General features: G+C 41.8%; 1 protein-coding gene across 3 annotated transcripts; it reads right to left on the bottom strand.

Annotated features, from left to right (window-relative positions):
• Positions 1-282: 282 nt before the first annotated feature.
• Positions 283-10,207, bottom strand: znf395a (zinc finger protein 395a). 3 transcript variants are annotated; one of them, XM_047031589.1, is made up of 11 exons: positions 9,785-10,207; positions 9,588-9,680; positions 7,453-7,722; positions 7,142-7,362; positions 6,934-7,040; positions 6,484-6,683; positions 6,188-6,288; positions 5,812-6,037; positions 3,317-3,370; positions 2,138-2,256; positions 283-1,889 (listed from the first exon to the last, which is right to left on the bottom strand). In XM_047031589.1, exons 3-11 carry the CDS (start codon positions 7,711-7,713, stop codon positions 1,778-1,780), a joined length of 1,401 nt encoding a protein of 466 aa, XP_046887545.1. In that variant the 5' UTR covers positions 7,714-7,722; positions 9,588-9,680; positions 9,785-10,207; the 3' UTR covers positions 283-1,777. The 3 variants fall into 3 exon arrangements, with proteins under 3 accessions (XP_046887545.1, XP_046887544.1, XP_046887547.1); XM_047031588.1 differs by having other exon boundaries at positions 9,588-10,207; XM_047031591.1 differs by having other exon boundaries at positions 6,484-6,680; positions 9,588-10,207.
• Between the last annotated feature and the right edge of the window lie 13,142 nt (positions 10,208-23,349).

Raw genomic sequence — 23,349 nt, 5'->3', positions numbered from 1 at the left:
AAAACTGTAAAGCAGTCTACATTCAATCTGCTACGATACAGAGCAAAGATTCAACAGATCAATAAGACACTGAGTTCCATTGTTCCTCAAGTGAATGATATTCATGCAACACGCCATGCCAGTCCAAACATTGCATATAACTCAGATACAAATTCATTAATAATTTCCAATCAAAGCTACACAGCTGTCTTCCAGTTAGTCTAGTTCAGATTCATATCAACAGTACTGTAGCAGTTGTGTAATTTGAATTTTAGAATATTTAGAAAATAAACAAGACCCAACAAATGAAGAATCAGTCTTTATGAAGAGTTTTCAACAACAAACATTTCAGATGGTGTATAGAAGAGTACATGGCAAAAAATGGCTACATACATGGCTAAATTATACATAGCACAATATACATAAATAAACTTGATTTGCTTTTTTGCTCTGTGGATTCATGGCTGCAGGTTATATGTTTTTAAGTAAACCCGTTTAACAAGTGTTTGGGTTTATCACAGTCGTCTGCCTCGGCAAGTAAAAGTTATGACATACATGTTTCTAATATAAGACTAATATACTTGCAATGTAAATAGATTTTACAATAAACAACCCTTGACCTTCTTTAAGAAGTTAAATGAAGACTCCAGGTATCCATGTCAAGTTATCACGGACATATATTTCCTCAACATCACAATGTCATGTTTGGCATGTAGACTGGTTCTAGCAGGATAGATCTGTATTCTCTTCCAGAATATGTCCTCAACACCCCACCAGAGATAAATGAATAGGGTAGTTACAAAACAACATATTTCTGTCACCACACCTCACTAACAAGGATGTCCAATATACAATATTAGCTTTTAAGGCAATAATGAAAGGACTGGTTTGTGAAAAGATGTTTCACTTGGAAGATAATGCACAGGTCTGAGAGGTAAAGGGTTTATGGTTCAGAAGAGATCCAATGTGTTACCTCATGGCCAGGTGGTTCAGTAAGTATTACTTTAAGTATTATCACGACACCTGAGAGAAACTTTTCTCAGAGCAACAGCGGCAACACAAAGACAACTTTATAGCATACAAAAATGCACAAAATACACGTACAAAACATGTTTTTTGTTCCCAAAAGAAAAAGTTAATTTCATCAAAAAGCTACTTGCAGTTTTGAAGGGAGAAACACATGTATTTATGTAATCCAGAAACTAGTATGGTCCAAATATACACTTATCATCAAATGACGTATGTCCAGTTCTGAGTGTTCAGACATGTTGACCATTAACTCGTTGACAGACACCTTTATAGCGGAATCAAGGGAATATAACTTCCTATCAGTGCGAAAAAGGCATTTATCAGGAAATGGAATAGATAACATAATTTTGAAATGACAACAGACCCCAATTGTTCAGTCAGAGGTCACAGAGGACAAATGGCATTGCTCATTTACTCTGAAATAATTTCAGTCAGATAAACTGAGGGATAGGGTGCTGTTAGCTGCTCTTAAAGATCATATTTGATTACAGCTGCCCTCTCCCTGTTCAACGCCAGCAGCGGCACTAATTTCAAAATACACCATTACACTTTAGGAACCCCCCCCAACCATAAAAAAACATCACAAAATGTACAAAAGTACAAGTTGAAAAGAGATACTAACACATACACTGGTGCTCTGCTGGTTGACTCCAGGTATCATCTCCTCAGAGTTTATTAAGGAGGTGAACCCTCCTCTGTTATAGTCTATCTTCCTGTCTCCTCATCCTCATCCCCCTCTCCTTCCCTCCATCCCTCTCTCCAAGAGTGATCAGTCCAGAAAGCGCTGGCAGGCTTTTTTCCAGCGGCATGCTGTACACCACTGGTCCCGGTGCTCGATGCCATACACTTTCCGACACTTCTTAGCCTCTCCACGCACCCTCCTGGGAACAAAGGAAGAGGGAAGGAAGGGGTGGGGGAGAGAAAGAGAGAACTTTCAAATGAGTTAACGTTGTTGAACGTACATGTAGCACAGTTATTCCAGATTGCAGATTAGTAATAAATATAACACTACTATTATCATTATTATTGATAAACTATTTCATTAACTTAATCATGTTCCAGTTTTTTTTACTAAATATAGTTAGTTCAGAACAATGTAGTAATTTTGTACAACAGCTAGAACCTTTACCTGGAGGTCCAGTGCGTGCGTGGGGGAGAGGTACCGGCGGGGTGTGGCCTGATGGAGGCGCTGTGTTGCTGAAGCCACTGTTCCCCGACACTGACGGAGCGCACACGGAATGATCCAGCCTGGAGGGAGGCGAGAAAGAGGAGTGAGGGGAGGAGAAAGGGAAGGAGAGGGAGAGATGGGTTGGACAGATCAGATAGATGAGGAGAGCGTCATTGGGAGAAAGAGCAACATCGACACTCCCCCTCCCCCCCTGGTAGGTTAACCAACATCTATAACTACAACAGCAGATAGAAAGTAATGGTGATTATTATGGAGTGAAAGGAGTGAAGTTCCAAAGAATCCACATCAATAATGGCAAGACTATGAGCATCATTATGAAATGCAACACAGATCTGTTGATTAAAGAATCATTTGTTTTTACCATAAATATTTTAAACCTTATAATCTCTAAACTAATTATTGCATGCTTATATTACGAAACAGGGACTGACAGTGTGCACATCTTAGTCAGGATGTATGTTTGCTGCTAACACATGGAGGACCATGATCTCCACTAATGGCTCTTTGTCCATGTTGTTTACTGTTAAAATATTAGCTGCAGCTCCCACTGCTGCCCACTGGGTGGAAGTGTTGCACCAGGGTGAATGGAGGTTGGCCAGACAAAGGCAACTCAGTGATGGAAACTATGATCAAATCAACTGGGGAATTGCTTGGTAAATTTCACTGACAGATGATTGGCTCAGAAGTAGCTCTGGGGCAGGACTAAATGGAGTCTTGAAAACAAGTGTTCTTTGTCCAAATAGGACAAATCCCGAAGAACACTCACTGCCAACCAGCTGGAGCAATTAGGTCTGGGAAATACTGTATTTCTGCACAATTTCCACACAAAGTATGTGATGAATTTAGCCTGGCTGCTGGAGACGGGCTGGTCTCTGAAGATACAAACACGGCCTGTATTATATCACAACCCCATCATTGAGCGGTCACATCAGTATCGATGTGGTTGCAGATCTGTGTGTGGAAATCAGTCGGCTTTTATCCAAAACAACACACAATAAGCGCAGTTTTTTGCTACGGTTAACTATGTCTAATACTGCAGGTGTCAGATAACCTGAGGTCTTCAAGGCTTGTGTAATGGCTAGGAGTTCCCAAGGTCAGAAGCTCAAGATTCCAGCTTACCTGTTTGCAGTGTGAGGTGGGGTTAGGGGCAACCACACAGACAGGAGCAGGGGCCTGTGGGTTATCAATAACATGGTCAATACAGACTTACACCTGTGATCGTCATAGCTACAACCCATGGCCACAGGTGTGTTGACACCTGACAATCACAATATATGAGATTGTTGGACATCCTATTTTAAGACCATGGACATTAACATGGAGTTTTCCCTTTTGTAGCTATATAAGCTATATAACAACTGCCACTATTCGGGAAGGCTGTCCACATTAATTTGGAATGTGTCTGTGTGAATTTGTGCTTATTCAGACACAAGTGCTTTAGGGAGCTTGGGCACTGATGTTGGATGAATAGATCTGGCTTGCAGATGGAATTTGAAGCAAATATGTTTGATGGTGTTTAGGTCAGGGCTCTGTGTAGGCAAGTTTTTACCACACCAAATGCATATCTATATGGACCTCGTTTTGTGTATGGAGGCATTATTAAGCCAATTAACAGAGGGGGCTTTTTTCAGGGTTTTGAGGCTAGAGTCCTTTAGCCTGGCTCTGCCCTCCTATGTACTTCCGCTCAATTTGGATTTTGCTTCTGTACTAGGTCTGGGAGCTCGGCTCTAAAGTCGGTTTCCAGAAACACATTTTTTGTAGATCCAATCAGCGAACAGAGGGAGTGGCTGAGAACGATGACGTTGATGTCGTGCACTAGTTTGAGTAGTTCAGTAATGGCGGCGGAGAAAGATGCGAGCGAAACTATTCTGCGGTTGTGGCAACGCTGCCGAATATCCATAGGTTAAAGCCGGAGCAAGAACATTCCTTGCTGAGTTTGTTGGTGGCCATGATGTTGTGGCCCTCCTCCCCACGGTGTTCGGGAAAGTTTGATTTTCCAGCTACGGCAGCTAGCTCCGTTACAGTAGTGGTGAAGGAGTTGGCTAAGGGCGAACGCTTGCGATTGGTTATGGCAAATCAGAGTGGCTCTGGGCAGATCCAATAGTTTTAAACTTCAACAGAGGACCCGCCTTCAAGGAAGTTAACGTTTGTCAATGGAGCGTTCCAGACCCTCTGTACAAATGAAATTTACGAGGGTCTGGTTAGGACCAGGCTAAGAGTCCTTAGCCTACTGGATGAAATATTAATGCTAAAGCATAAATGTCATTCTAGAAAACTAGCAAAACTTTGCGGCAATGGGGAAGGTCTTTGGGGAAGGCCCTTTCCTGTTTTGGCTTGATACCTGACCTAAACACCATCGAACACATTTGGGATGAATTCCAATGCCACCAGCAAACCAGGTCTAGCCACCCAACATCAGTGCCCAACCACCGTAATTGGGCTAAATAGAAGTAAATCCCATATAAAATAAAAGTAAAGGAAGTTATAGAAACAAAGTGGCAACCAACTTCATATCAATGCCTATAATTAATGTACCTAGCTCCTTTAGCATCAACAGTATTGGAGTTTAAAACTTTATCTGCCATCATAGGATACAACATTCAAGAATATAATAGTTAATCGTCATCTACACCATATATATTTATTTTATATTTCTTATAAGAACCTATCAAAAAGTATCAATACAGTGACTCTGAGAAATCTATATACGTGTATATTAGAATCATCATCTCCACTCCTGGGGGTGGTGAATTAAGAGGATGAAGGGCCCCATCTTCACCCAGCGCAATTTACTTTGTCAACGACGCAAATATCATTCCTAGTTTGCACTCGACGCAAAGCAGACTTTTCCCTCCACAGACGCACGTCAGTAAATTTGGAAATGACCTTGCGCTCCCGGGGGCGGTTGAGCGAAAAAAGGCGGAGTGTTCCGGCGCAAACGTTCCCTGGTGCTATTTTTCTGTTTCAGTAAAACTATTCCGCCACAGACCGGGAAATATTTGGTTTATTCGCCATGTAGCCTATGTTACACAAACACAGAATTTACTGTGGCAGGAAGGTGCAAACAATAAACATATACGGGTCTTAAATTAAGTAAAAAAGTACAATAGTTAAACTAATTCTAAGAACTAAACAATTTAAAAATATAACAATTCAAAAAGAAATATATACATAAAAATAAGAATACAAATTTGAATGAGCAGCACGAGTAGTTAACAACAAAACTGCTCTGCCTTTCCAATACAATGTCACTTTTCTATCTTTTACAGCCCTGATGAGAACGTCAGTCTCCTCGGCTGTGAAGCGCTCCTGGCGTGCGCCTGGCAAATCCGCTGTTATAATAGCAATCCGCCATGGAACAAGCGCGCCTGCTCTTAAAGGGAATGTGAGATGACGCTCTGATTGGTTTATTGCACGTTACGCCCAAACCACACCCATTAGTAATGTAGCTACTTCCGACCAACCCATTTTAGATTTGCGCCAGGCGCAAAGTCATTTATCCCAACGGTATAATAGCAACAGCGCCGGAGTCCCGCCGACAAAGTTACTTACGCTTTACGTTTTGATACTTGCGTTTCAGATCGTTAAAATAGGGCCCGAAGTGTGCTCCTTACCTGGTAGGAGTGTTCTGAGTGGACCTGCCAGATGCTTCCGGAGGCAGAGGGAGCTGACAGGCTCAGGGGGCTGGGCTGGGAGCCTCCGTCGCTGGGGGATTCAGGCCTGGAGAGTGTGAGGCTGGAGGGGACAGGTGGAGGAGGAGTGAGAGGGTCTCTCTGATGGATTTCAGTATAGTAGAAGTCCTCCTCGCTGCGAGAACAACGCTCATGTTCACCACTTTGGCTGAGGGAGAGAGGGATGGAAGGAGGGAGGAAGCGGAGGAAAAAAATAGGGATGGAGAAAATAAGTTTGAATGTTTATGCCAAAAACACTGTCCTATCAGTGTGACAGCTTCATGAGAAGGTGGTGTTGAGGTGGATATGTGTCACTCACCCCAAGTGGAGTGTACGAATGTGGCGTTTGATCCCCACCACTGATGTCAGCACTTTTCCACAACTAGGCCACAGACACCTGTAGGCCAACTTCACTGAGTTCTGGAGGGAGGGAGAGATGGGGGCGGAATAAGTGAAAGAGGCAGAGGAAGGAACAGGGAGGAAGTTAGAGAGAAGAAGACTAGGAGGGAAAGATAAATTGCGAGTGTGTAGAAGTATGCAGGAATCTTTCTTGGGTCTTAGGTTTCAAAAATCACTCTCTCTGTCTCACACACACATGTTGGTCTGTCCTCTCACCCTGCGTCTCCTTGGTGCTGGTTCATCAAACAGCACCTGCTCCAGCTCCATGTCCAATCCCTCGTCAGGGGGCATGGCCAGGCTACCCTCAGCCTCAGTCATTGGTGGAGAGGGATCAGGACTTCCGTTGCCACAGTCCAGGCTCCAGTAACCACTGCTGCCACTGTCAGAGAGCTCCCCTCCACCACACTCCACACCTGCTACACACACACACACACACTCCATAAATGGTATGACTAGCAGCAGCAAGAGCCAGTTTATTTGAAGAGTGCATCAATCTATGCCTATGAGTGTCTATGTGTGTCTGCGTGTGTGTGTGTGTGTGTGTGTGTGTGTGTGTGTGTGTGTGTGTGTGTGTGTGTAAGTGATTGTGTCTGTGTGTATATGTGCATGTGAGTTTTTGCCTTTATGTGCCCATTCCTGGATGTGTGTGTGACTCTCCCCTCTCACTTATGTCTCTCTGAGGTAGACTCTGCAGCAATGGGCTACAGGAGAGGCTGGTGAGCACCAGAGCTGCCATCATCTCATCCATGTCCACAGCCTCAGGGCTGTGGTTGCTACACATCAGAGTGGACAGGGGAAGGAGGTCAGGTTCTCTCTCACACACACACACACTCAAAATACATACACATACACACACACACCACTGTAGCCTTACCTCCTTGGTACGTCTATGCAGGAGGACACAGTGAGTGGTGAGCTGACAGTGCTTGGGGTGGTGGGTGGGGGTGGAGGTGTAGAGGGGGTGGTCCACACGTCTTCCACCTTCCTCAGGATGTGCTGTCCCAGAGCAGGAAGCAGGATAGACACCTGGTTATCCATATGGTTATGCTGCTGCACCACCCCACAGCACTCCTGTCCTCCACATATCACATACACCTGGAAGAGACCAAGGATGTACACATAAATACATATATACAGAATATAAATGTAAATCATATATTATATACACTTAGTCTAGGCCTTCACCTTCTGCCCTGGGTGCAGCTTGACCCTGCCGAGGTGGGGCTGGGGTCCAGAGTCTCTGTGTAACCCCTGAGACTCCACGGAATCCTCCTGGGAGGGGTACACCAGTGCTCCCATTGGAGAACGCTTCCCTAGACGAGTTTTGGGTATCATGTCTGTCTGTCTGTCAATCTGTCGCAACGTTTGTCTCTCTGTACAGTCACTAGCACCACTCTCCTGGTCTCCTGCTTCTGGCCAGGTAGTAGTAAAAGATGACAGAGACATGAAGGAGATCTGTGACAGAGGGAACAGTTTGATTAGTGGTTAGTTAATACCACACACAACTAAGAATGCATGACTCATGTAAACCTGGAATTCCAGAGACCTTCTAGAATATGTTGATACATTTCAAACTGACACATGGATCAAACTAAATAGAAACCTTAAAAGCCAGAACTTCCTGTCCAGACATTCGAGGAAGTTAGGTAGTCCAAGCTAGGCCACGCCTCTCCACATTAACTCAGTCTGACCTTTTTACACCTTCAACATTAACTTTTAGGCAGTCATCGTGGCTTTTCCATCATGAGTGATGCAAATGTGCACATCAAAGCTGCAAGAATCCCGGAGTAGCTTACTCATACCGTCTGAAGTTACTGTAGTGTATGTGTGTGGATGGGTGTTCGTTGTAATGTGTCACATTATTTGTGCATTTGTCTGAATGTGTATGTAATAGAAAACTAACTACAGTATATAAGAACCCCCCCCTCCGATAGATGTCTTTCAAACGGTGACTCACTGACCTATTGGTAAACTGATCACACCAGTTTGTCCCGATTCTAATTGTGAAACATGGTGCTGACAGTGTTACAGTGATTGTCCCTACTGTAGGTTCCAGCAGTTGCATGTGCAAGAGGAGCCTGTTACAGGAGAGAACTTGTATGAGGCCGACCACAAGGGCCCTCACATAGCACCAGTAGAGTCGTCGATGGTATAAAGTATTAAGAGTAGTCTTAATACTCTTAGTTTCATGGACATACACATGATAACCACTTCTTAACCTCCACTTATAGTAAAAATAATACAGTTATCCACAAATGTACCAAGTTTGTTGGTAGCATTTGTGTGCATAGCAGCTGTGTAATTTTGTTCATCTTTACTCTGGTAAAGCTGGAATATGATCATGAGGCTATCATTACAGTTACATTTATCATCATCTTTGTCAATCTTTGTACTAATTGTCATAATTCCACTTTTGCACAATACAAAAAGTCCATGTAAAACGACCAGATACGGATCAGCCGACTGCATTTTCTCCAGATTATATCACCGTGACAATTCTGAGTTAGGGGGTCTTTAATGTCCTGTGTCAATCAATATGACATCATCATGTTGTTAGGTAGGCTGGACCTTAGAAAAACAAGCCCCTCCGTCACATGCTGGAGGGAGTGTCTATCCCCTACCGTCGAACCGAGGTATAACATCACATACCAACACACTACTGCAGCCTACCTTCATTGTGTGCTTCTCTAACCATAACAAGTCTTCAAAAGTCGGTCAAAGCAACCATAACGTTTAATAACATTGTAGTTATATTTCAAAATGGACGTACATTGTCGAGATAGCAACTGTAGCACTGTTTCTCGCATTCCCTAATCATTTTGATCGTGTTTGCAGAATTTATATCATGCTATTTAGCGTAATCTATTACTGCATAAAAGATAACTCACTCTGTTTACAATTTGCACTCGTACGTGGCATTAGTCTATGGGACGTATAAAGTGGTAAACTACTGTGGGATTAAAATAGTTACAGCAAAATTCTAGATAAGACGACTTTACACTTTAGATTCTGCCATCGTGTAGGTTACACTGCAAAATGACAACTTATTCAAAGAAAATTAACATTGTTCCAAATGGCAAAACTATTGCCTATAGCTCGTAGGTAGAATTGTCCCATAAAAGTTGATCTACGAGGTATTTGCAGTGGTTCCAATACAGAACTAAGTCATTAAATCTAATTCGAAATAATACACACTAAACTGCTACACTTGTGAATTTATTCGTCAATAACATATGCCTACGGACCACGCCGAATTGTATAGGCCTACTAACGCCACTTTTCTTTGAGAACAACAACACAAAGTTTCAATGGGTGCTTACCGTATGTTATAGGCTACACACCCCCTTCCCTTCCAGCTCGCTCTGACCGGCTGTAACTTGAAAATGCTCTGTTCTCTCTGAAAGGGGCTATGCCTGTTAAATCCAAACACGCAATGGATTATTCTCCAACCAGTGGAACGGATTTGTTCACTTGCAGAAATATGTGTATTCAATCAAAATACCAACAGCTCTCATACTCAGATCGAGGTTTATAGAGTGGATAGCGTTAACGCTATGGAAACACCATTCGTGACGTTTAATACAGCCTCCAACATGAAGAGGTTTGAGGTGAAGCGGTAAAAATCCATGTCCGGGTTTTTGGCAGTGTCTTCCAGCAGGTTTTCAGGTTTCGTAGTAAACAAGCCTAACCATGTGGCAAAGATGTCGAAGCTCATTGGTCAAACTATGTTTTCCAAGACACACGCCCCACGATTCTGTCCTGTTTACAGTGTGGCCTAAAATGTATCTCGCTGAACTTTATTTAATGTGAAGTCCTGTTCACACCAAAGAATGCATGTTTGCGGTTCTGCATTTATATCACGAACGAGGAGGAATTCCCCTATGTAGGTTATTTAACAAGCATAAGAGAGCATCTCTCTCTCTCTCTCTCTCTCTCTCTCTCTCTCACACACACACACACACACATACCACCACGTTCTGCACGTACATCACGTCATCATCGTCGCAGCAGTTCATCAGCGCCTGATGGAGCCTAGGCTACTTGTGAGACAGATCACCCGACTTTGCAATTGCAAATAGAATTGCGACTTGTGATCTCGCCGATACGCGATTGTGTTGTAGGCCTATCAATCGTTCCAAACAGACAGCAGCACCAACTATGTTACAGCAATTTTCAGTATACTTACATATTAATGTATATCGGTTACATTTCATTCTGTTCGGGTTCACAATGCCTAATCATACCACTCTGCTCACTGTTCTTTCTGTTAATACTGTATTAGCACAGGCATAATTACATACATACTGTTTATCCGTTTAATCGATATTTGTGCAAATCACTCAGCACTGCACTTTAATGCTTATTTTGCACTTCTGGTTAGATGCTGTAATTTTTTTACATTGTAGAGTAGTGGTTAACATTATTTAGATACTAATGTAAATGTTCTACATTTTATATTTTCTACATTTAAATTCTAAACTTTTATGCACCTTCTTGTCATAGTAAATTCCTTGTTTGTGCAAACTTACTTGACGAATAAAGCTGATTATGACTGATTCTGATTCTGGTGCTAAATTGCATTTTATTGTCTCAGTAGAACTCCTAATATAAAAATGAATCTAAAAAGCAACTGTTTAATTTAAGCCAAGCCAAGGAAGTAGTTTGGTCAATAGTACAGAATATACAAAGCAACCAATTGCATTCAACAAAACATTTTACTATATAATTGCTAAGTTGTTCATTAATGTTCTATTCAGCAATTTGCCTGACAGCCTGCCCTCCCACCCTGTTCAAAATGGCATTGATGGTTGAAAGTATTGATTAGCAGCAGCTGTGGGGCTACAAGCGACTGGAAGCTTTGCACCAAATCTTGAGTATAGACAGAACAATGTATTGGTCAGGGCAACAGTAACAATCACAAGTTCAGTGTGAATGTGTGTGTTTGTAATAAACGATCATCCCTTTTGTGAAGTGACTCAAATGTTTTAAGAGTAACAAGACAGAAAGTCCCAAATCACACACAAACAGTTGCAACTCCCCCAGTCTGTAGGTGCGTTCGACATGGACTGCGGCTGCATGAAACGACCGGCGAGAGTAGCCGCTTGCAGGCGGGGAGGAGTTGAAAACGGCTCTGTGAAGTCGGACATTCCAGCTTCTCGTGGTTTGCTGCGTTGATGTCAGTCATGGCCGATCAAGCGCTGTTTGCTTTCTTTACTTTATTTATAATTTAATTTAGTCTTTCCGGAAGTGAAGAGGCTGACTAAACCCCCTTTCTTCAACACATTTTTAATTCAATTAAACTTTTTTGAGCGTTGGCGAAACTGAAGGTGTCCGAATATTACAAAACGCGTCAAAGTTGTCGTGTGTGAGTCTGGCCAATCATGAAATAGCTGTGTCGTCACTTGAACCCGTGCAGTTGCTCTTGAGAAAATGCGCTCGGCTACACAGCCGGCAGTTCTTGAATCGATCTCACGGTACTTTGATGGCGACGTCACAGTGACGTGTCCTCGGCGCCGTCTCAAGTCGGACAAAAAGTCTAACCAGAATGCACTTTTTCAAGTCAGCCGCCTGCAGCCGGCTGCGGCGCCGCATGAAGTCGGGTCATGTCGAACGCACCTAATGGACACAGGCGTTCACACGCGTCACGATAGGCAGTATATAGGATCTTTCAAAACAAGCCTATTTCATTTGTCATTTTCCTGAGAAAGCGACCTACGTTAGCCAGGGTAGTTTCACTCGGTTAGCCTATTTAAAGGTCTCTGACAGTCAAAATCACTGTTTACAGGCAAAGGTCGAGCTGGTCTTTGGTCAGATGTGTATATTGACCAGTTTAGAGCTAAACACTCTTGCCAGAGCCTGGAATCGAGCCAAATCTTTGGAGTGACTTTGCATGACCGGGTCTCCATCAGTTCAACACATTTGGATTCAAGTTCAAGTAATGCCACTGCATTTCACAGTCAAAACTGTAGTTTATGTCAAGTGTAGATGCAAAAAGCTTTATTTTTCACAACTGACATGGATCCTATCCACTTTTACATGTCTGGAGGGTCATGCAGAGGCCTGCTCAACAGAGTTCAACAGAGGATGCTGAGAGAGAAACAGATCCCTTGCTGGACTACCCCCCTCTAGCTGGACAGCTTCTCTTCAGCCCTGACCCCAGGACAGCTTCATCCAGCTGGCCTGCCCTGACTGCCCCTGCCTGCAGGCCCTGCTTGCCCCTGCCTGCCAGCCCTCCAGAGACAGACAGTCACCCCACAGACACAGTAGCTCTGCAGACTGCTTTTCTGAGGACATTGATGGAAAAGGACAAACCAGCATTTTTTACTTTGATGAAAGTCTAAATGTTTAATCCTTTCCATGTCCCAGCATGCCAAGCTGCTGACTTTTAGTGTCTTAAGTAATGAAACCAGTTCAAGTTATAGACTTTTGACCTGAATCCAATGATTAGTCATCTGAATAAAAACCACTCAACAGAAGTACTGCTTCTTGGATGATTTGTGCTCCACATCAGTTCATCACATTTGCCTTTGTTTCCATGGGATACATGGAATTGCTATTTTCTGCTCCACCATTGTGTAAAAAAATATATAATTTAGGACAGCAATTACATTTTTGTGTTATCCTTTGCATTATACACATTCATTCAATGTTGTTAAACTCAACCGATTGTTGTCATTTTACCATACTGTTCATATTGAACAGACATCAGTGTTTGGGAAGATTAGGCCTACTGTATGTTTCCACTTTTGATTTGTATATCCATCGTAAATTTGGTCTCTAATTTCAATTGGAAGTGCTGGTAAAAGGTCTCAAAAAGTCTTAAATGTAACTTGTTTACACCTGTAGACACCCTGTGAAGCCCACACCCCCCACTCCAGAGACAGTTGGTGACAGAGAGGTGCAGACATTAAGTTAAACATAGTTATGCCTTAAGAGTAGAGTAAAAAATAGAGACTAAATGTGTAAATGGATGTTGAAACTCAGTTCTCTGAGTTGGTGCATGTCAGTTTAGGCAAAGGTTGTCTTTTAAACCTCTTGGTTTAAAAAGAATACAGATTTGATTGGAACTCTCTCTTTTATACATTTATAGTTGGATTTGACATTTAACAGCCATTTAATTCATTAAGCAAGTTGTTTTACTCAAACAACCATAACACAGTACATATGGTTAACAAAGCTGCAGTCAGATTTGGCAAAATTGTTAGCTTGGATGTTATCTTGACATATACATGGAGGCTTGATGATGATGCGCACGCAGCTTCAAGGTAGAAAGACGCATTCCATTCAGACCCCCACCCCTCGCCTCTCGGCTTGAAGCAACGGCCCGGTGGATGTAGGTGGTATTGCATTTATGGTTAGTTTCCTGTGTCTTCCGGTCGTTTTTATTCTATTAACTCCAGTCAACATTTACAAAACTATCTCCGCCAATAATTTTTGTTCCATTCTCGAACCTGGCTCATACTACTAGCTTTTTCATAGAATAATTTTTCCGGATTTTTGCCAAATTTGAAACCAATCCGAAATGGGTAAACTACAGTGTTTCTCACACAGACTAATTTGTGGCGGTGCACCACAGAATCAACACCGGCCGCCACACATTGAGTTTCGTAAAACATTTTTTTTTATCGCTATTTAGGTTAAAACACGCAGCGTATTCGTTCAGCTGCATTTTATTTCCCCTGCTCTCTGTCACTCATGCGTCTTTCTCACATATGGATATGCACAGTCACAACGTCAGCACACGCAACAATGCATACATATGCCGTTCTAGTAAGACCGACAGCTATATCAGCGAGCCTTCAGCATTAGTGCCGTAGCTAAAAGTCGAGGAAAGTTGAGGCTACTTTTCGCTAGGTACCTTACTCACATTAACATTTAGTCATTTAGCAGACGCTCTTATCCAGAGCGACTTACAGTACTCGAAGTTTCCCCTTCGTTCTTTTGGTGAGAAGTGTCAAGAGCTAGCTACTTACCCGGCGTCATGGAGCCGACCAGTTAAATAGTTGTTTAGCACTAGCGTTGCTACATGCATAATGCAGAAATGATATGTTAGTTGTTGTTAATTTTGTGAAGATGTGAATCATTTTGGATTAATATTTAATGTAACAAATTATTAACAAATTAACTGTGTAACGAATTATTAACGAAGGAATTATTACCCCCCCCCCGGTCTGACAACCCCCACTCCCACCCCGCCACAATTAGATTTCTAATCTGTGGGAAACACTGAACTAGCACCCCATTTATTTCCCTACGTCAACAAAAGTTGCCTGCAAATGTTTTTATTTTTTTATTATTGCAAAAACAGAACAACAACTCACAAGAACTCAAGCAGGGGAAAGAGAATGTACATATAATACAAATGTTTTCAAAGTGCAAGAAAGAACTACCTAAGCAGTAAAACAAAAAAAAACAAATCAAAATGGGAATTACTTGAAATAACACAAGGCAAAATGGCTATGGAAAATAAAATTATAATTTCGGAGCGGCACACAAGGGGAAGTGAATCAAAACAGTAGTTTCTGAGATATATTACTACACATTTTTCTTGCAATTACACTAGATTTGATCTTTTTCAGTGATGAAAAAAACAATTTAAAATAATTCTTAAACCAGACAAAGGAAGGCTTAACTTCTCCACTTACTGCAATGAATATGATATTTACCCATAAGAATAATCATATTGACTAAATCTAATACAGACGAATCTACATCATCCATATAAAAGAGGATGTGTGGCAAGGTGAGAACAGGGACACCAACAATTTTAAGTGACAGCCAATCATGTATCTCAGACCAGAAGACGTTGGACACGGGGCAAAAAAAGAACATGTGCTCCAGAGTCTCATCGCCACCTTACAAAAAACACAAGGGTCTACATCAAATCTGAATCTGTGTCTCAGAAAGTCAGCGACCGGATATATTTTATAAATTATTTTAAGGTGAGTTTCTTTTACTTTCGGGGAAATGGGCCATTTAATGAATTTAAAATTGAATTTTTCTATGGGCAATGCACCCGTATTTGGAACCTGTACACACAATCCTCTTCTATAATCAACATATATATATTTTTTTAAGCATCATTAATATATCTGTTATTACATTTACTGTCAAACAAAATACAATAATTTATAACTAAATTCGGTAAAGTTGGTATGGGTCTTGTTCTTGCATACAACATTGTGCCTCGAATTAGCTGTAATAATGTTACAGGTATTGCATTACAAATCTTGATAAATTCTCTAGAAGTACAATTTAAACTATATTTATCCAAGAAAGCTTTATACACCAAAAATGTACCATTATCATCTATAATATTGTTTACAAACACAATGCCCTTTTCATACCAATCTAATTTGAATAAGAATTTCCTGTTGATTACAATGACCGTATTGTTCCATAAGGTGGATCCATGTGGAGAAAAGTTATGGGTGAATATCAGTTTCCAAAACTGTAGAATTTGTTTGTGGAAGTTTGATAACTTAAAAGGAATTCTGGTCAACTCAAAATCCCACTGTAGAAAAAATTCAAGCCCTCCTACTTTTTAAAATATATTTCTAGGTATATGAAACCACATAGAATCTGGTTGAGAAATATATTTTTTCAACCAATTAATTTTAAAATTCCCAAACATTGATTTAAAATCCAAAGCATTGATTCCACCCATAGCATACTCCTTAACAAGCTGTGATTTCTTAACATAATGAGTTTTATTTCTCCACAAAAATTGGAAAATGACTGAGTTGGCTTTCTTAACATTACCAGGAGACACATACAGGGAGTGACTTGGATAAATTACTTTGGAAATACCTTCTGCTTTAGAAAGAGTAACTGTAACAAGGATGGTGAGGTCTCTGGTAAGCCAGCAACTCAGAGATTTCTTCATATCTACTATACGGTTAGAAAAATTAACATCTTCCCTTCTGATAGCATTTTTAGACAGAACTATCCTTAGATATTTCACTTCAGATTTAACCTTGATTGAAGAAATAATGGAATCCGTAGAAGAGTGGATGGGAAGTAGCAAAAAAAAATTACATTGAGGGTTAATCCTGAAGCTTTAGAGAAAATCGAGATTGACCCATGGGTAACATCAACAATGAATTTATCCTTTAAAAGGAGTGCTGTGTCGTCTGCAAATTGACTTACTTTAAATTCCTTATCAAATATCGCGATTCCATGCAACTCAGGGTTGTGATTAATGAGCATGATAAGTGATTGGTTGGCCAAAATAAACAGTTTAAGAGAAATCGGGCACCCTTGCCTAATACCTCAAACGAGCACCTCAAACCTAGAAGTTATACCAGGATTCAGGGACACAGAACTATATATGTCAGTATAAAACATCTTAATTATTTCACAGAAATTGTTCCCAAAACCTAAAAGATCCAAAATCTCAAATGAAAAGGTATGTTCAACAGTATCAAAAGCCTTATAAAAATCTAGAAACAAAATAAAAGCATCAGTTTTAATGAGTTCTCGATAATCAAGCATGTATAGAAGCAATCTGGTATGATTATGAATGTTTCTACCCCTCATGAAAGCTGATTGACACTCATCAATAATATGCGATAACCCCTCATTCAAACGATTAGCATAGACATGTGCCAGCAATTTATAATCGTTACATAACAAGGTAATTGGTCTCCAATCATCCAATAAAAGAGGATCTTTGTTAGGTTTGGGGATAAGAGTGATGAGACCATGTTTCATAGTTCTTAAACCCCTGAATCTGATCTAAGAAAAAACAACAATCTTCTTTAGAAAAAAAGGACTTATACAAATTACTATAAAAAGCTTTGATGTGTTCATTTACTTGGTCTTGGTCCTCAACAATAGTATAATTAATATTTAACTTCCGAATACTCTTCTTTGTCTGTCTCTGTTTTTCCAGACTAAAGAAATACAAAGAGTTTTTTCCCCTTCTTCAATCCAACGAGCCCTCGAACGAATAAATGCCCCCTTGGCCTTTTCCAGATACATATTGTCAAGATTGGACTGTAGATTGTTTAATTCAGTCTGCTCTTCCAGTTTCTAATCATCTTTACAGCACAGCTTATTAATGTGACTAATGATGTCTCTTTGTCTTATCTTTCTAAGTGTTGATATTTTTTACTTATCCTAATAGCTATTTGATCAATTTTGAACTTGAACCATTCCCATTTACTCAGAAAATACATTTCCAATTCACCTACTTCTATAACCAGTTGTTTAACTACTTTACAAAACTCAGCATCTTCCAAAAGGGTATTGTTAAATTTCCATATGGAGTTTATGTTATTCTCTCTTCCACCCGGAGAAAGTGTCAAAGATATTACAAAATGATCAGTCAGGGGTGATGCTGAAATTTCGCACCCATTAACCTCATTAACTAAACTGTCTGAGATCAACCAATAATCCAATCTTGAGCACTGGCCATTGTGAGATGAGTTGAACCAGGTCAACTGAATTCTAGTTGGGTTTTTCATTCTCCAATAATCTAATAGATTATTTGTGATCAATTCAGCTATTGTTTCGTCAAATGTGTGGCAATGCCTCTTTGATGGTAGGCGGTCTAACCAAAGATCAGGGCCCAAATTAAACCCCCCCCCCCTATTATTACTCTATTTGTTGAAAAAAGCATTTTCCATTCTGCTAACCACTCACATAAGGATGAGAAAAGACCTTTGTTCTGTGCTCTATTGTTATAACCATACACACATAACAAAATGTAGTTTGTACCATTCATTTCTGTTGCAACCATTAACCAATAGCCGTTAGAGTCACTTTTATGGTCAATAATTTTCCCAGTGTAGCCCCTTGCTAGTATTTTATTTCATATTACATCTGTTTATTGTTTTTCTGTTCAGATAAACTATTGCTGTTAAGTTTAATATATTTTATGTAATATTTCCGCTGTTAATATTTGGATTTCGTTTAATGTCAGCCTATTGGTTGATTGGTTTGAACCTTGACCTGAGGTCGTGATATATATATATTGGAAGGAAGGGAACAGGGGGGAGTTCATATCGGAGTTTGGGGTGGTCTGAGTGTTGATCGGAGCGTTAGCGAGGATAAATGTGTTGCCAACTCGGGAACCATATTTTGCATGTAGCCTAACTGGTGAGCTGTCGGATAGGCAACTCCATTGCAGGTTAGTTACAATTCATAAAGGGACTGCGTCGGATTGGAGAAGGACAGAATTTGGCGGAAAGCCAAATTCAAGAACTTTCCAGTCTTACGGACATTCAAAGACCTCAACGAACTCTGGTCAAACTCTCCGGGACACCGTCGACCTACTCAACTTTCCAACCATCGTCACGCCACGAGGTACCTGGTTGGGCCGTGTGTTGCCCACAGACAGCAGCCGCCATCTTGTGGTGTGGGCCAACGTACCCGAGCCGGACTGCAGTCGGTATTTGACGGACTCGGTTTATTATTTTCTATTAGTGTCTAATAGGATAATTACGGCCAGGGATATTGTCTTTTCAATTGTATTGTATTTTGTGTATATATATTAAATGTAAAGATTGTGTTGGATAAGTTGGATGCTGATGCATTATTTGTATTTAGATTGGGACCTTATAAAATAACGGCTTCTAAATATATTCCGATATATATTATATATATTATTATTAAATATATTATTATTTTTGCAAATATTAGTTTTAAAGAACTCAGAGCACCCTAGCATTTATTTAATTTGAGTTATGCCCGAAAATGAGGCACGAGGGGCGCTACACCAGGAAATCTGTTTAATAAAACCATAACACCTGCCGAATGTGACGTTCCATGACCGAAGATGAAAAAGATAGTCTTCCCATTGCAATTTCCAAAATGTCGTGTCAGCCTCAGCTGAGTGGGTTTCTTGCAAAAAAAAACACAATTAGCCCTTTGCTCCTTACAAAAAAGAAAAATATCCTTACGTTTTACATTATCTTTCAACCCCCTAGTATTTAAAGAAATAAAGGACAACATTTAGGTGATAAGTATATTCTATAAACAAAGCCCAAAAGAGTGTAACGATGCGCAGGAATGAGCAAATAGTCCACAATCCACACAGAGTACAACCAACCCTCCATACAGCGTAGACGGTGAAAATGAAAAACTACAAACCGAACAGCCATTATAGCAAAGGTCCATCCAAATATGAAATGAACTTAAACATCCAGCACTAGCAACATACTGGCGCGCACAAACATTCCAGTCATCAACGCAACCAACTATACTTCAACCACAACATCTGGTCATTTAACGTTGGGTGTTCAGTGACAACCTACAATAAAAAACAAAGTGCGGGTAAGTGTCATCTGAGCATTTAAATGTCAACCAAACAACAAAATAGCTCCTCATTCAAACGTGAGTGCAGGCTGGATTCCTAACAGCCATTCAGAGATAGCAAAAGTGTTCAGTCAGGGTCCACTCTCCGGTTATCAATCAGAGCGTATCCTTCTTTCAAGAATGCCCTTTTACCTGACTTTCTGGCTTCTTGGACCAGTGGCCATAGCTTTGCACGTGCCTCCCGGTCTTCTTTCGAGAAGTCTTCTTTGGAACGTATGTGCATGTCCCACACACTCTCGCTTCCTTAAACTTCTACCAAACATCATCCCGCACCGTTCTCATCCCGAACTGAATGATGATTGCTTTCGGTGTGTTATGTGAGATAGTGGCATCGCCTTTCCTCCCCAGCCGGTGAACGGTGTCTACGGTGTCTTGCAGCCTCTCCACAGACATTTGAACAATTCTTGTCAGTATTCCGATGACAACTTCTCTCGTGTCCTCTCCATCCTTTTCAGGGAGACCAATCATCCTCAGATTCCACCTTCTTTTGTACCGGGTTTGCTCTGCATATGCTTCCTTCAACAGGTTGTTTTCTCTTTGTAGGCCTCCTATTCTTTTCTGGAGCACGCAGATTTCTTCTCGGTTTTCCTTGATTGTTGTTGTGTTTGCTTCAATACGTCTGTCGAAACTTTTCAAAAGTTCCGTCTGCTCGTCCATTTTACTGGTCAGAGCTTGTATTGCTTGTAGAATTGCAGCGCCATTATTCGCGTCCTCAATTCCATCTTCGTGTCTCTATTTCTTTGGCTTTGGCTGTTTAATTGGCGTTTGGTCTTTGTTAATTTTGTTTTCTTTGGATGAGTGCTGCACCGCTTCCATTTCTTCTTCCACGTCAAGATCTCCACATGCCTCGTGGAGAGCAGCCAAGGTGTAATTGTGGTCGGACATGAGTTCCCAAAAATTTGAAAGATAGAAAAAGAAACCCAGGACGTTGTAATATCTTACTTTTATCACATAACTTTGTCACTATGCTAAATAGCTGTCTAAAGGAGGTGTTGTTACGCTAGTTAATCACATTTCAAGGACTAAAATTATACTTTTTATCAGATCCTGCAAAAGTGCTGCCACTCACTCCGCCATCTTGAGACCCCCCTCCACATTTCTATTCAATCTCGCGCTCTCGCTTGCCTCACTGCGCCACTGGGCACTTTTCATAGAAATGAATGGGGACGCCATCTTGGAAGACACAAGAAGCTTACTATAGTTATATTAGGTGCGTTCGACATGACCCGACTTCATGCGGCGCTGAAGCCGGCTGCAGGCGGCTAACTTGAATCTAGAATTCTGGTTAGACTTTTTGTCCGACTTGAGACGGCGCCGAGGACACGTCACTGTGACGTCGCCATCAAAGTACCGTAAGATCGATTCAAGAACTGCCGGCTGTGTAGGCGAGCGCATTTTCTCAAGAGCAGCTGTTCGGGTTCAAGTGACGACACAGCTATTTCATGATTGGCCAGACTCACACACGACAACTTTGACGCATGTTTTGTAATATTCGGACACTTTCAGTTTCGCCAATGCTCAAATCCGGACCAAACTGTTGAATTGAATTACAAATTTATGGAAGAAAGTGTTTTACTCCGCCTCTTCACTAACGGAAAGACTACGTTTAATTATAAATAGAGTAAAGTGAGCAAACAGCGCTTAATCGGCCTTGACTGACGTCAACACAGCAAACCACGAGAAGCTGAAATGTCCGACTTCACAGAGCCGTTTTCAACTCCTCCCCGACTGCAAGCGGCCACTCTCGCCGGTCGTTACATGCAGCCGCAGTCCATGTCGAAAGCACCTATTAACTCTATGGTTCCATTTCAGGAGACTCCGAGACCTTAGCGCGTCACTAGCATCTTGTCATATCACGCAGTCGGAGCACAGCTAGATAATCAGTGTCAGCGCTCTTGGGTACCCAGCATGCAGTGCGGTATGTCAAAAAACGCCAGAACTTGTGGAAAATAGTTTGGTCACCCTGAGAATGCATGTTGTGTGGTTTAATCGGAAGTGAGAGTCGGCAATCGTCAATTAATAAACTCAAAGAGTTGATCATGGGCTGCGCCTTACACCCAATGCCAATTAGGCTACTCTTGATTGTAAATTGACTGTGGTTCTGGAAAGCGGTCTTCAAGCCATCTTTGAGAAATTTGGGAAATAGTGTTGCGATCAATGTGCTTTAATTGAGGGAGGCAATTTTTGGTCGACATCTAAACCTCATACGTTCGCAACTATGGTTTCTGCGGTGCAGTATATTCACCATGAGATGCCCTTCTTCAATCCGTCCTAAGATCACCATGTCCAATTTAATAAGGGGAAGTGGGATGTTCACAGTTGTAGTGAAGCACAGCAAAACTGAAATGACATGTAAAGGTACCCCCATTGTGATTGGCCAAACTAACTGTACCTTCTGTCCACTGTCCTTTATGTGCCGGTACCTGCTATGCCGCCATCGGGCGACGCCTCATGAGCCCCTGGTGGCCAGTGACGCAGCCGGAGCCATGGCCATGGCCATGGCCAAAGCCATGACCAGATTGTGGCTCACGCAGCGCCACCGAATCCTGTGCAGGCGCTGTGGCCTGTCCCTGGAGCTGCATATGGCGCATCCCTTCGGATCGAGGCGGCCACCTCTGCTTCTGCAAAAGTGTCCACGTCCAAGCTTGACATTGTGGAAGCGCAGAAACTAATAAGCACCTGAGATTGGAGACTGTGTGTTGGGCAATGTTTGCGCTGCTGGTACACAATACCGAGGCTTGAATTAGATAACGCTCAGCGACTATCTCTACTCCAGGCATTGTGCTCAAGCTGAGTGGGTCTGAGACCTACGGAGACCAATGTAGTCAATAGTGTCCTGTGGCTTCATACATTGCTAATGCTAGAATGTCCCTTTGGATCTCCATGTGGCCATGGTGATCCGCAGACGTGCTCTGTGCTCTAGCCATCAGAATCCACATTGTCTACGTGGAGACATCCGTTGAGATGCCCCGGAACAGCAGAGGCTTTGCTGACACATTGGTTTTCACATCCTCATGTAGCATCCCATGGCTGCCGACGGGTGCTAGAGGTCAGGTCTTTAGAGGCAGCATAAATCTGTCCTGTATAGATGAGAAAGCTACTGGATCATCACTATGCTAGAATGTCTCAGAGATCTCCGTTACTGCATACATACTGCATGTGCTAGCAATCTTTCTGGAAGTATCTCAGGAGATACCCCGGATACCATCCAGGGAACAGCATGCTGCTGACACTTTGTTTTCTTTCCCACTAGATAACATATCCCTGCTAGATGGTCAGCGCTGCTCTAGAGGTCTGCCCCGCGGGTGGATGAGAAGGGTACCCGGGAGATGGTCGATGTATGGGGCTTGGTTATGGGCGCAAGTCTCGTCGAGCACTGGGTCTGGACGGGACGTGCTTGTGGAACGGCTCCGTAGATCACACATCAGATGGTATCCAACATAATGAATATGCACACATAGCCTTAATCATCGTTAATGCGTGTATGACCCGGGCATCCAGACAACACATTGTTTTTCCACCACTAGTAAATAGTGGGATGTCATGTGGTCCTCTTGTGGCTCAGGAGGAGCGACGCTCCACTCTACACATTAATAGACTGGCGGAGTGCCGGTGTTTTAGGGGATTTCACTCGTTGCGCCCTGCTCCATTGTCATGCATGCTGCAGCAAAGGCAGGGAGCGCTTCCCCATGTACAATCCGCCAAAGTCAAACCTATGTTCATGTATATGAATAAATGATGAAATCAATCACGTGAGTGTCT

Source organism: Hypomesus transpacificus, chromosome 12, assembly GCF_021917145.1.
Source record: "Hypomesus transpacificus isolate Combined female chromosome 12, fHypTra1, whole genome shotgun sequence".
Classification (NCBI taxonomy): Eukaryota; Metazoa; Chordata; class Actinopteri; order Osmeriformes; family Osmeridae; genus Hypomesus; species Hypomesus transpacificus.
The sequence above is the reverse complement of the archived record's forward strand: the minus strand, read 5'-3'. Positions and strand labels throughout refer to the sequence as shown.